The sequence below is a fragment of the Parambassis ranga genome, chromosome 3 (genome assembly GCF_900634625.1).
Source record: "Parambassis ranga chromosome 3, fParRan2.1, whole genome shotgun sequence".
Lineage (NCBI taxonomy): Eukaryota > Metazoa > Chordata > Actinopteri > Ambassidae > Parambassis > Parambassis ranga.
Genome location: NC_041024.1, coordinates 16,114,215 through 16,129,447, shown reverse-complemented (window position 1 = coordinate 16,129,447; position 15,233 = coordinate 16,114,215). Strand labels below are relative to the sequence as shown.

The 15,233-nt window shown below is 39.3% G+C and overlaps 1 protein-coding gene across 2 annotated transcripts in view; it reads left to right on the top strand.

Annotated features, from left to right (window-relative positions):
• The first annotated feature begins 2,211 nt into the window (after positions 1 to 2,211).
• smyd3 (SET and MYND domain containing 3) overlaps positions 2,212 to 15,233 on the top strand; it is a 51,619-nt gene continuing 38,597 nt past the window's right edge. For both annotated transcript variants that reach the window (XM_028401944.1, XM_028401945.1), the window contains exons 1-5: positions 2,212 to 2,402; positions 13,546 to 13,609; positions 14,015 to 14,122; positions 14,209 to 14,266; positions 14,381 to 14,529. In XM_028401944.1, coding sequence (XP_028257745.1) covers positions 2,224 to 2,402; positions 13,546 to 13,609; positions 14,015 to 14,122; positions 14,209 to 14,266; positions 14,381 to 14,529 — 558 coding nt within the window. In that variant the 5' untranslated portion in view covers positions 2,212 to 2,223. The remainder of the gene's footprint in view (positions 2,403 to 13,545; positions 13,610 to 14,014; positions 14,123 to 14,208; positions 14,267 to 14,380; positions 14,530 to 15,233) is intronic.

The window sequence follows — 15,233 nt, the reverse complement described above, 5'->3', positions numbered from 1 at the left end:
CAGGCCTTGATGTTAATGATCTTTTTGAAACACTATCTAACTGTATGTTTGCTGGACTCTGAGCATCGTTCTCTCTCTGTAATTGTTTATATTTTTCTATAAGATTTTTGAGAGTGATTTTGCCATCACTTGGTCTTCCTTAACAATCATGAAAAATAACCATGGCCATTTTTGTCAAAACTATATGTCCATCTGTTGAGATGTGAGATGTGATTCTGGCTTGATAGAAGAAGACTTGGGGCCCAACTTCTTATTAAACAGCAAATGCTATTCTGGAAAAATGGCTGACATTTTGTCAGTAAAACTACCCGCTATTACACATCAGTACATTAAGTCTTAATTTTCTTGTTTTGAATCAAATTATGGTCTTATTGAGATCATTACGTAGCTTAAACTTTGAGCTTATCCTGCTTTTTATGTTTGGTTTATATTTAATTACATCTTTGTTTAAGTTGCTGTTGTAGATTCCATAACAAGGGCCCTAGAACAACCACATATCCTGAAAAACTTTTGTCAATAAGTAAAGAAAACAACCACTCTCTTTTAATGAGGGCCGTCTTAACTACTGTGCATTATTAACAGTTAGAGTGTTATCTCTCCATCACACTTAGAGAAATGTACCAATTTGCTTGAGACATAAAGAGTTTTCCAGGATGTTAGGAACAGCAAGTTCATTTTTGTTTTTATTTGCACATGTCATCTGGCTGGCTCAGATGATGCTCACTCAGAAAATCTATATTTAATCTTTTAGGTGGTGAAATTATTTATAAAACTAGGGATTAAGTGTTTAAAAACATGCCTGTGTTGATTTCTGATTCTTTACATGAATGTTGTCATCCTCATATACTTGGAATATCACCGTTGCACTCTAGAAGGTTTTGACAGAGTCATGTATTTCTTACTATATACTTCTTGCTCTTCCAAACACCATCAGCCAGGCCTTCGTTATATATTGTTTGCTTTCCTTATTAGTTCATTAAGATCTGAAATGTGTGGATTTGTAGAATTTGATGTTAATGTCATCTTCTTCACACAAAGATTGTCAAAAAGCCAAAAGTCCTTTCTGTAAGCATAATTGGTATTTTCTTTTTCTGAATTGCTTGTCGGCTGAACATTAGAAATGAACGAATGAAATGTCATGTTTTTGTCTGAATCTGTGTACCACTTTCAACCTGATAAAAGACTTTATGTGGATCTTGTGATGAACTCTTTGTTTTTATGTAAGGTAAGGCAAGGTTTTTTATTTAAAAAAAACTTTTTGTCCCACAATGGGGAATTGCATTATTGCAACAGCACAGATACAGAAAGCAAAAAAAAGAAGATAAAAAACACTGTTATGGTAGATCATTTGAAGAAGTTGTTCTATGCAACAGCACTGACCAATGTTCTTTTCCATAGTTAGTTGGTTTTGAGCTGATGTGCAAACTTTCTCAGTTTCAGTTATAGAGAAAATGCACTGGTGCAATGTAGATCTATGGAACTGATTGTGTCTGTAGCATCATTTACAATATATCTGTAAACATATAAAGTTATATCAAATTTACTTGGGAGAATGCATTTAAAGTTTCAATTGACATAAGCCGTTATATACAAAAACTCACACTGATCAGTATCCTATGTAGCCTACTATTTTCTCACTAACTGGAGGTCAGGACTGACAGTGGTTAACCAGTGATTTACTGGCATTCACTTGACATTTTGAGACAATGTATGTTATTGAATAACATACAAAAATGATTAAAATTAATATAGAAATCAAACACTGCTTTGTGTTGGGGCAGGCAGCACACAGTATTTAAATAATGTATAAATGTAATGTTCATGTTAAAAAAATATCAAAACCATAATTCTTATTAATTTTGAGTTAATCTGTAATCTAACCTGTAGAGATTACACAGTCCTACTAATCTGGTCAATCGTAAACATGAGCATTGGAAAACTGTAGTCCAAAACGGATTTATAGACCTCAGGATGGCCTCATTGGTTTGCGAACCTCCGTTTTGGAGCCTATTTCTTTCTTCATGCTCTTTATTTCGTTATTGTTTTCATTTTGGAACGACAGGGAGCGGACTTTTACTAAATGTACGTGTGCTGGGCATTTGTCGGTGGAAAAAAAGAGTTCGATGTAATCATAGTGTTATGGCATCTTACGTGCGGCTTGCACGTATGTGTGATGTCATCACGCTATTCTCTCATCGCGGATGTAAACACCGTTTGACGCACATGGAGGGAAAACTGACAATGGCACCGAGACTAGAACGATTTGTCAGTCCAGGGAAAGGTAACGGTCTACGGGCGGCAGCCAGGATCAGGAGAGGAGAACTGGTGACCACCGCGGAGCCGCTGGCGTGCTGCGTTTCCAACAAACTAGCCAGAGATGTCTGCCACCAGTGCTTCACCAGGTGAGACGTGTGCAATGAACTGTTGTGACCGTGTTAACGTGTGAACATGCTTTGTGTCGCTGCTGTGGTGAGTGAGGACTTATCAGCCCTCTGGAGAGGTAACTCCATATCATCGTATGGTCGCTGCTGTCAGAGTTTGATTCACGTCTAACTGTAACTACTCAAAAGTTCTTAAACCGGCCACTGGGTGGCAGTGAGGCTCTTTATGTAGAAAGGCAAAGGCCGCACACTTTTGAGAGGATGTCCACAGATTTCTCCTAGTATCATAGCATAGATCGTTTTTAAGAGCTCATGTAAATCTAGAAACATACAGTTAAAATGTAACACCACTGTATATATGTAGGAGATGCACGTGAATGAATGAAGTTTAGCGGATGGCTAATAACTGGTCCTGCTTTAGTGGCGGATTACGACATCATGTCCTGCGATGGTGCATACTCAGTGAACTGAGTGTGTCCGTGTTTGGACTTTTCCTGCACTGAACAGCCCACACTGCGTCAGACTAATTACATGCATGTGAATTTAATGAGGATGCTAAGGAGACAGACAAGTGTACTGATGTGTGGTGCAGAGACTGCAGCGTGGATAAGAGTAAACTACAGTTTGTATACAGTCAGTGTCACTGTTGGCATCCTTTGGTAGAATATAAAGACATAGTTTATGTCCTTCTATGTCGAGGTTTAAATTTTTGGGCAGACATCTAATCCCTGTGTTTGCACTAATTCAAAAGTGCAAACAATGTGCTGTATATTATTCTAAAATTATCATCATGGTCATCATCATTTTTAAGAAGTAGAAGCTTACACACTTTCACTCCAAGATTAAGCTCTGTTTGTAAGATCTCGTCAGCCTCTCTTCTTCTTAGCTTCCACTGCGGAAATCGACTCTCTTCTCATATATCTACGGCTATCCACGGCTTCTGTACCAAGAATACCAAGTAGCTTAATCTTAGAAAGACCCTTAGTCGATGGTGTGTGACGAAGGGCTGTGAGGCATTACACACAGCTGATCACACCCATTTAATCCAAGTCACGTTTTGCTGTAACAGTTATTCATGGCCCAGGTACAAGTCGGGGTACCATCAGAGTGATTTCATCAAGTTGATATTTTAAGGTAAAATAGTTGCGTTAAGTTGCTTCAAGAGATACAGGAGAAAGAAAACAAATTAAAGATGATGGATTTCTTGGATAAAATGAATGTAAAAAAGAAAAATGAAAGGGAAAGGGTGCTGTGTGTGGGTTAAATAAGGATGCAGTGTGCTGCTTTGATCTAAAAGTTGTGTCAATGTGTTTGTGTGTTACCACTTTGTTGTTATTTTGTTATAATTTTACAGACTAAACTTATGGTGACTCCTGTCGTGGTCCAGTGTTAGCTGAATGTATTATGAGCTTTGTCATTTGGTCTGGTTCAAGACCGGCCAACAAATAGCCTGCAGGGATGTTTTATGTCTTCTGAGTCTGTAAATGTGCAGACTTTACTTTACTTTACTGCTACAACTTCACATTGCTTGCGTCGAGTGTCAGCCGTTTGCAGTATCAGACTATAGATGAATATGTGTCAATCAGCAGATGGCAGAGTTTGGGAGACATTGGCTGTAAAGTTTCTTTTCTTCTTCTCTCCAGTATATTTAAACAACACTTGGTTTGTGAATAAGCTTTTTTCTTTAGAACAAAATCTGGCAAAGAATAGAGGCATGCATCTACCCGTAATAGGCCTTCATAGCTCAGCCATATGATGACATGCCAGTGGCTGTTCTGGAGCGCCATCATTATTTTAATAAGTTTATATTCTTTTATGATACTATAATTGAAATGTACTGATTTTTCCAGTCAACAAAAATATTGTTGGGCATGATGCAAGTGTCCTTTGCAATAAATTAGCTTTGGCGAAAGATGACTTATTTTATAATGTGGCAGTTTGCTACACACACACAATTTCAGGACGCACAGCTACAAGCTTAAATATTGTAGCTTGACATATAGTCAATATCTAAATTTATATTTTCATACAAGATGACAAGAAATCAATGAAAAAATCGAGCGCTTATGGGTCTAATGAAGTCCAGTATTTTGTATGAGCTTGAGGCAAACAGAGATTTGTTTGTGTAGAAGAAGACTGAGGCCATAGATTAGACCGTGACCATGTTTTCGAGATACTGAATGAGTGTTAACAGATATATCAGCTGTGCCTCTGGCAGTCACTCTTTGATCCCTGAGTCAGAATGTCTGTTTCACATCTTTTATTGATTTGGATATTATTGAGCTGTTGTGTTGTGTTGGTGTCACAAAAGCTGAAATCTTGCACACACATATGCACACAGGCACAAATTGGTGTGATTTTCCTGCTTTCACTAAAATACAATTAGTGTCACAACATGACTGGGTGTTGAAGAACATGTGTGAGTGTGTGATTGTATCTCAGTGCAAGAACAGAGAGATGTGTTGGAGAGTTTGTGCGTTTGTGCATGCAGGAAATGAGCAGGTGGTGGGGTGCGAGTGGGTAGGGGGTGGGGGGCATCAAAGCTCAAGTTAATTACAGGCCTTGAAGGCTGTATGTAAGTAATGAGTGATAAATGCCGAGGGAGTGTGCACACGTACACACACGCAGATGCACACGTATCTTGGCAGGATCAAATCGCCAGGGGTCAACAAACAAACAACTATTAGAGGTTCTCAGACTCACAAAGAGCTTTGCAGAGGGCAGAGATAAAACAAAGACAGGAAAAAAGGAAAGATATTTTTATAGTCAGAGTGGCAGTTCCTCCCATTTCAGAAGGCATAAATACAAAGTGAAGCACAATTTGAAATGCAACCACAATGAAGGCTAATTAATTAGAAAACATGGTGTAAGAATCCCTTTGGTGTCAGTGTTTTCCATTGTGTATCCCTGAAGTGCTTTTGAAGTTAATCCGAAGTAAATTGTTTTTATTGGAAGGCTCGTACCACTGACACCAGTAACTTTATACACTGCACGTATATCAGTGTGAATCTGCTCACCTGTCTAATGGTATTACATGGAGGCCTCGTTGTAAACATTGAATGCCACTAACAAAGTAATGACATGATGATATAACAACTCTGTCCCTTTTAGGTATATATATATTTAACTATATACCTATATTTTAAGTTTAGATGACAATTTTCCCTCACCAAATGCAATTAAGAAACAACATAAAAACAAATGTAAATTCCTTAAAGGGATGGAGGTATATGAGAAACATCACAATCTCTGGTGAACACACACACAAACACACACACAGGCACACTGATGGGTTTTTCTGGGTCTGACAGACCAAAGAAGAGCTCCGATGTGTTTTTGTCTGCATTCAAGCTGTCTGTGTGTGTCTGTGTGTGTGTATGTGTGCATGTTGGGTGAATGGGGGCAGGCAACATTACAACTCTGTCAGATGAAGAAGTGTTTATATTTGACACCAATCTCTCACTCGCTGTCTCTTTGGACCACACAGAAAAGCACACACAAACACATGTGCGAAACACAAAGCGTTGAAAGCTTTTGTCTTATTTATAGAGAGAAACTTTTGATTGAAAGTCAGATAAACCAGTTTCCATGGGGTCTTAGTTATTTCAGAGAACATAAAAAATATTGACAGATGGCTGACTAGAGAATTTTGCTCTAATTTAGACAGCTGAAGTAAATACCTGATAACAACAAGGCAGCCCATGAATCATGACACTGCCTTTTGTGTGAATATGGAATGATGAATGTTACGGAATCCTGTGTGAGATGCAGCTTTTACTTGTTTGTCTGTAAATGCAGAGAGAATCCTTCAGTTTTTTTCTCCAGTGGGGACCCAAAAAGTGTTCTCGTGTCCCAGTTGTGTTAACTATGTTAACATAGAAACAACAGGGTTGTCTGCCCAACTCTTACTCTCTTTGGCCATATTTGAAATGAATGTAAATTAGACACTGCTGGAGCCTTCCACCCCGAGCTTCAAAACCACTCACACATGGATTGTCCAACTTTGTCTACTGTGTCTGTAGTCTGGAAGAGGTGCTTTATTAGAGGAAATGCAGAACCCCTACACACACACACACACACACTCTTTTACCCTGTTTTAAACACCCTCTATCCCCCTGTTTTCTTTCTCTTACACATAAGGGTGTGTGAGTGCAGTGGTATATGAAGCATACAGATTACCCCTTCAGATGCAGGTTGACAAGCCTCTTGGAAGAGGAGCAGATGAGGGGAGGGAAATGGTTCAAAAGACAAGTCAGCGCTCCTCCTTTCACTGGTTCTTTCCTTTATCGATTCATTCTTCCATCTGCTTCTTCCAACATCTGTCGTCCACATCTTTTCTTCACATCACTTCTTGTCCCTCATCATTTAGATACACGCCTTGTCCCACCTGTCTCTGCTCCCTACTTAATTCCCACTGTAGATTATTTTGCTTGCATCTGCTTCTCACTCTCCTTCTCCTCCTCCACCTCCTTCCCTCTGTTCTCCCTCTACTGCAGTGAGATACCCAGGTGTCTCTCTCTCACACACAGACACACACACAAACACAGCTGTATCCTTTGCAAACCAAGTTGCTATAAACTGGGAGCACACTCCCCATGTGTGTAGTGCTTAGTATTCATCTAGCAAGCACATCTGTGTGTGCTGTTTTTGCTCTACTTGTGAGGACAGCAAAAATGTTATGTTTGTCCTCTGGAGGATAAACATTTAATTGTTCCTGGCATGGTTAGATTTCAGCAACACAAATTAATGAAAGTTGGTGTGTTTTCCCACTAAGTGCCATCCCTGCAGTGTTTGTGTGTATGTTTGAAATGGTTCCTATTAGAAGTTTGGATAAATCAAAAAGGCTCCCTCTGGATTCACATTATTCTACTGATCACAGGCAGTGCATCTGTTACTCGTGAATGTTAATGCCTCACTCAAACCTTAAGCCAAAAAGCTAAAAACAGCAACCATAATTTAAGCCCTGTGTGGACAGGACTTGTTTTCTGAATGACGTCTGAGATCAAATTACTCACATATGATTTCTCCAGAAAAGGTTTGAGTTACTATTGTGAATGACCAGTCTGGATTAGATTTCTTTTCTCAGTTACATATTGATAATCACTGGTTGTGATAACTAGTCTTTCTTCTGTTTTGTTTGTTTATATCTATCTGCACCTTCATTAGAATATTATGTTTCATGCACATATGTTCATTCTCAGATTTCTTTTTTACTTCATAGAAGAATCACATTAACTCCCACTGTGGGAACTACAAACATACAAACAAAATAACTGTGTTGCTTGTAGGCTTTATCTCTCTCGTTCTCTCTCTCTCTCTCTCTCTGTCGCTGGGTCTCTCCCATCACCGTGGCGGTAAATTCACACTGAGTCGTCCCATCAGGTGTCAGTGAATCATCAGCTAAACAACCGTTAAGAACTCAGCAAGGGTCCTAAGATGACTTGAGATGCAGGTGGTGTCACTCTCTGTGTTTCTCTCTCACACTATGCATACATAAACACAGGCACAGACTGACAGTGCTGCTCGTGCCAGTCATATGTTAAACTCCGATCCTGATGTGTCCTGTGTCCCTGTAGTCCTTCTGTGCAAAGATGCAACAATAGATGGCAGTAGTGTCCTTGGCTTTGCTTGTTTGTGTCATATCTATACTTTCTTTTACTCACATGCATTTTCTAATGCAAAGCAGCAGCCGTGCTGGAAAGCAGAACATTTTTGCTGCACTTGACTTTACTGCATAAGGCCCAACTGATCATATTGTCTTCAGACAGAACGAGGCGTCTCAAGCAGGCCAGGCTCAGGTTTCCCATAAGATGTGAAAGTTGTTGGGAATGGTGCAGTGGAATTATGTTAATAATTGTATTTTAACATAAACTCACACACGATTACCTGTCATGTTGGAGTGAGACATACTACGCTGTGTTGGTCACTCAGCCTAGAAATGAGAAAATTCATTCAGGCACGACAAGACAGCCTAGAAACAAGAACCCTGCTAATTATTAACATACACAAACACACACATGAAGAGTGGAGAAAATCCCATGGACACAGTGCAGCAGCCAATACTCACGGGAAATTAATTACCATGCTACACACACCAACAGAGATATGCTGAGGTAGGCCTAATTAGGTGTCTGATAGCATAGACTTAACAAAATTGACCGCATATACACACATGAGGGTGCACAGATCTACTGTATGCTTCTGCATATTAATGGAGAAAGCCAGCATCTTTCAGTCACTTCCACTCCTGTTGAGTGGCAGTTTGTTTGTCCTTATTATTCTTATTCCTCTTGTGTTTATGTTTTTGTTTCTCTCCCTCACTTCTTAATTTCCATCATATGCACACCTGTGTTCTGCATCAGACTTTTATCTTTTAAAAATATCTTACTGCTGACTTGTACTTGTCATTTTGCACAACATAAGAATAGTCTAATTTGCAAGGTCATAAAAACACTGCTGTTGTTTGGAGGAAACAAAAAACAATAGATTAAAGTACCGGTAGGCACAACACATCCATGCCAGGCCTGTATGGAAATGTATAATTTGATTGTTGCAGTGCTTCAGTTTTTCTTGCGTTCCTTTTAAATTTGTTCATTATGAACTATATGAAAAATGCCTTTGAGCCAAATAACATGCAGGAAAAGAAATAACTAGAGACACATCCACATATTGCTCATTTTGTTATCAACTGTTAAAAATACAGAATGGATTACATTCAGATTTCATAAAAGTCACAAAGCACATCCCCCTCTGAGAAGCTGGAACGAGCAAATGTCTGGTATTTTTGGTAGATACCCAGCTAAAATAAATGGTAATACAATTAGTTGGCAGTAGCATGATAAAAGAATGAAATGAATGAAAGGGTAAAGAAGAAAAATATCAAAAGTATGAGAGTATGACATTGAGGAGAAGTGAGGGGTGCAGTATAATAGTGTGTGTGTCTGGTTTCTAATTCAGCGTTCTGCATGCCACTAATGAAACCCTTCTAATGTTATTCATGAATTTCCCTACTGTGCCTGCAGTCCAACCATGGACCTGCCATCCAGAAGACTATCACTTCACACAACATCTGACAGAAACACAAGAAGAGCAGAAAAAAGGCTTGGCAAAGAGAGGGGATGAAGGGAAGGAGGGGGCTGATAGAGGGGGGAAAAAAGAGGACATTAAAAGAACATGGATGGAGATGAGACAGATGTGCTTCATAGAAGGATTCATAATTATACTATGAAAATGAGCTTTTAGTTTTAATTAAACAAGATAGTAAAGTTCTTTTCCATGCACAGATAAATGCTAAGGCGGAATATATCTTTCTGATTTCTGTTGTTTTCTTTCACTGTTTGTTTTGATTGCTCTCACTCTTGTTATCACCCACATCTATATTTGGTCTATGTTAACTCGGACTAACATTCTTTGCTGCATGAAGCAGCATACGTATGTTCCTCAGCTCCCGTTGCTTCATGCCTTCAGGCCAGAGCAGGGTCATCCATGTGTATGTGAATCATGAAATAATGTGTGTGAAATGTACAGAGTGTGGGTGGGTGTTTTTTTTCAGACCCAAATGATCCCAAATGACAGTAACAGTAAGCACTCGGGTGAAAGAGCTGAACTGTAGTGTGCGATTGCTGTAGTGATGGTGTTGTTGTAGCTCATGGCAGTAAAATGTCACATTTGATGGGTTCTACTAATAATCTGTATTAATTTATGTTGACAACTACACAGCTTTGTGGTTAAAAGTGTCCATTCTGCTTTTCTCTTTTCTCATTCAGGATGAATAAAGAATTTTTGTTTTCTACTGTCATACTGGCCCTTACAGAGAGGAAATATTCAATTATGTCTGTCCAAGAGAAAGCCTTTGCAGTCTAGTTGGAATACCTGGATCATGTGACTGATATCTATACTAGGTGTGTGTGTTTGAATCGATACTGTGTAAATGCTAAGAGCTTATCAGTGTGGAGGCAATCACCATAACAACGGCTGCCATGGTGCATCTGTGCATTAATGCAGATTTGTCCCTTCATACACAGTGTTGGGTTTCTGACTGGGTGTGCTGTGCATGCTTCTTTCTGTTCTCAGCAACCCATTACAAACATTTTGTCAAAATCCATATAAACACTGATGGTAGTTAATTCTGAATATAGAACAAATTAAAGTTAAGAAGGATTTTGTATGTAGTGTTGATGGACAGGCAACATTGTAACATTGCCAATATGTCCTCAGATAGATCCTTGTAAGTATAATAGGTGAGTTTGACAGATGACCTTTCTTTTCTATTGATGTTGGGATAATTGCATCATCAACACTTCCTCTATACATGATAATATGTGGTCCAAGTTACCTCCTACCAAACGTATCCTCTAAATGATTACCGGTATTTATTATATCTTGCATGCACAGCCTCCTGAGGGGTTAAGAGAGCAACCCAGTACCCAACCAAGTAATGATGAAGCTTTGTCAGGCTGGTCTGGTACATGGAAGATGGATGGACTTCCCGTGTTTGGGAGCTTATGATCAAACTCCTAATCCATGAGTTACATTCTGGCTATGTTTAGGTCTGACCTAGTCTTATCTGTTGTTATTGCATTGTGTGTCTGTCTGCAGGCATGTGTTGGGTAAACTTTGGGTGGCTGTTTCTGGTAGATCTCAACATGACAAGAATAGCTGGGTTTTAATGAAGCTCCATCCCAAGGCGAGACTATAAATTTACCGCTGGGTTCCCATGCTGGAAAGGTCAGTCCAAATAAGAGACGGCAGCATAACAAGGAGGAGGGAGAAAAAGAAGAAGAGGGAGTTTAAAATGTTGAAGATATACAGAGCGAGGGGGAGGAGGAGTGAACAGGAAGGAGGATGTGTTTTGGAAACCCGAACAAGCCTGAAGGGGCCTCAGGCCAAATACAACAGTCCAGTCTGGTCACACACTGAAACACACTCAGAGGAAACACTTAACTTCTGTCGGTAAGGTTGACAGACAACAGCCTTCGGTCAGACCTACACTGTGTGTGTGTGTTCATAATAGATTTCATGCCTCTAAGGTTCCTATAATGTCATCTACAGCGTTCATAAGTATGTCCATTCAAATCAAATGTGCCATACTTCGTATGATAAGCCCTGGGCTAATGTATTTACATCCATCATAACATGTTATCCATTACCTCATTTTAAGTGTGTGTAAGCTCATAATACCATCCATATATCCAAGTATAATTAGCAGTATTCTATCATTTCACCCCTTTCCTCATCATATCTGAACCAAAAAGAATTTTCTCTTTATTTGGTCCTGCAAAACCAGCTCTGCTGCTCACCCTTGTTAGATAAGAAGTGGTAGCTCATGCAGTAGTGTGGGAAGGAGAAAAATCCTTTACACACAGAACTGAATGCAAGATGCTTAGTATGTAGGGTTGTCAGATTGGTTCCTTTATGAGTGGTTCTGTTGTCTCATGGTCTAAAGTGCATTTAATTATGTTTCTGCACAGATCCATTTCTGTTAGTCCTCCTGATACTGTTACATGAGCTTTCCATATCAGTTAGTATCCAATACTCACCAAATACCATTTTCTTAACATAGCTTTTCAGTTTGATGCTGACCCTTCAGCTTTGTGTTGTTGCTCAATGTTTGTGCTGCCAATGCATGATGTAGCACAGGCTGCACACTTAAAATAAAACTAATAATAAATAAAAACGAGTCAATATTGGGGTCAATGTCTAACCTAAATATCAGATGGGAGTTAAACATGATCATATTTTGGTGCTCTCATTTTGCAAGAATTAATTTATCAATGCAAAAATTCAAATTATAATTGAGACAAAGGGGCATACAATTGTTAAAGGTTATTATATAACATGGTCAAATATGTCATAAGGTCAAAGATGGATTTAACTGTTGTGTAATGTTCTGCAGAAACACTAGAATTTTCACTAGTAATCAATTTTCTGTTGCTGAGGTTTTGTGATAGAACACCAGCAATTAATCCTGGAATATGTTGTGTTGCCAATGATTCACCTGCTGGATCCTTTGCTAACAGGGAAATAACTGCTACATTTGAAGAAGCCTTTGTAATGGCATAATCCTGTTGTGACACTGTGACATAACTGGGTCCCCTGAGCTGACACATACCTAATCTGTGGTTTCTCATTCATGTCAGGAAGTTTGCAGCTTTTAAGCCGCTAAAAAATCCACTGTTTTCAGTTGTTTGTGCCTGTGTGTTGCTGGCTGGTTGTGGTGCTTTGGAGCACTTAAATTTGCTGTCTGCTGACTAAAACACTATAAGCACAGTAAGAGTGAACCACAGTGAATCATACTCCCAAGACCTAATGTGACAGGCTCCCATCAGTCATCCTTTACTGTTGTCTCTGTCAAATAAAAATGCCAAACATCCTGCTGTAAATATATAGATTGCAAGTACAATAGCTTATATTGACCTGTGCACAGACGCACACTCTGACTGACACAGCTCGTCTTTTGTGTGCGTGTGTTTTAGGGATGCACTCAGAACTGGCTGTAATTGGCTTCGTGAAGCAGACAGACTCTGCTGTGCTCTGTCTTGTCATCAGACTGATGGACAAACTGCAAAGGATGGCAGTGTCACTCTAAGAAACACAGCAGACCTTGGAGGCAGGAAACATATACACACCAAGACAGCACATAAACAGCACAACTGAATGCACAGCCATCACACACACTTACACAGCCATCACATACACTTACTCTGACACATGAAAGTGGGATACTAACAGGCTGTGACAGTGAGGAGAGTGTACCTAATGTATTGCCCTTAGATCGCAGTTGAAGTGGAGATGGGTCAGTAGATAAAATGAGATAATGGATACACACAGTCAGCTTAATGCAACAAATAGAAAAGGATAAGACTTGGTTATTATGTAGGAAAAGGTCAACACAATGACAGGAGCATGCTTGAGTGGATGTGAGGATGTGTTTGGTAATGTTTCAGCTGAACTATGTCCAAAACTGTTACTTATGTGGAGCCACTGAACTGTTATGAAAGTCGAGATTTTAAGGACTGGTCTCGTTCCAGCTCAATGAGTCATTGACATGTTGAGATATATTAATATTTTTTTCTGTCTCTAGGCCATGGTCAGTTATTTCAATGCATCAATGATGTTGATTTTTAACATTTAACACGTTTTTTTCCTGTTTTTTTTTCTCTAGATGTGGGACCTTGCTGAGATGTTCCCAGTGCAAGATGGCTCGTTACTGCAACGTCTCTTGTCAGGTCTGTGTTAATGGGGGCATAAATGTGTTTGCACTGAACCTGCCCATTGTTTGCCATTTTTTTCTGCATGTGATTTTTGGCATGCTCCTGAAGAGGTTTTAGCCACTGCCAAAGTAAAATCACAAGCACTGGAATGAAATGCATGTGAATATAAATAGCAATTACAGTATCAAACCAGTGTTAAGGTACAACATTACCTATAGCACTTAATGGGAATTGCAATTGTTAATGCACTCCTATGACACCCTATCTAAAATTTGTGGATCTCCTGCATTTGGACAAGGTACAGGTATTCCTGTAATGGAAAAGACTTGGTTTACATTTACATTTGACAGATTGCAGCTGTGTGTTTGGTTAGGTTTGCTCCATGTGTGCAGAGAATCATGTGATGCTGTTCCCCTGCAGAAACAAGCATGGGCTGGTCATAAGAGGGAGTGTAAATGTCTGCGGAGCCTCCTGCCCAGAGTTCCCACTGACTCAGTCCGTCTAGCTGCAAGACTCATCTTTGCCTTGGTATGTTTCTGGGCTTTCTCGCGGTTAATAATGAGCACAATATATAAAATAAAATTGACTCTTTCTCCTCTTTTTATTCCACTTAGTTTAGTTCATCTAAAAGCAGCAGTGCAGAGCTCTACTCTTTAGATGAGCATGAATCACGTAAGTCTCTCATACAAGAGATTATCAATGAGTTTACTGTACTTAACATACATTTGAAATAAGTAATAGGTAATTTGATTTTCTAAGGAACTGGATATTTGTCTTTTTTTACAGACCTGAATTCTATGTCTGAACAGAAAAAACAGGGTCTGTCTCAGCTGGCATCCATGTTAGAGCTGTACCTTCAACCTGAAGTACCTGATCCGACTCAGGCATCAGTACTGCCACCCTCCTGCCAGGAAGCCCTCAGCCTCATTGCTAAGGTATGTTAAATGTATATCAATATCAATATACATGTTTGATTTTTGTATATAAACACATTTTTTGGCACACACACACATACACGAGCAGTCCTACCCCAGCATGAGAAGACATAATATGCACAAGCAACTCTTTATTGCTTTTAGCATCCCTTGCTGCATTTGGCTGTACCCCAACATATGTGTAAGATCTTCCCAGCATCTGTAATCAGATCCCTGTGTTTGTGTATTCCCAGAACAACTTCAGGTCCTATTCACTTAAAACACACCAGCTGCCTTCACTGGAAGTTAAACCGCAAATTGTTATTTGTGTGCAAAGATGTGCTTGTCTCTACAGTTTGCTGTGTCTCTGTGTAGGTTTGAATGTGTGTGTTGTGTGCCTCTTAACAATGATTGTATGAATGAGCTAACAGTGTTTTCATAAAACAAACATGTTGCAAATGAGCAATATATGTTTGATAGGAAAGAAAAGTCAGTACACCCCTCGATGTTTCAACATAAACTACCCATTAATGATAGTCACTCATAAAAGTAAGCACAACCTTACATTGATCACACCTTCAAAATCTTACATTTAGACCCTGGGTTTCCAGATTAGATGGCAACAATTAGGACCTTGTCTGAGTGTATAAACTGTAAATGCAAATGTACTCCCATACAGTTGGTGATGAACAAGGAAGTCATCAAGGGATCCAAACAGTAGGACG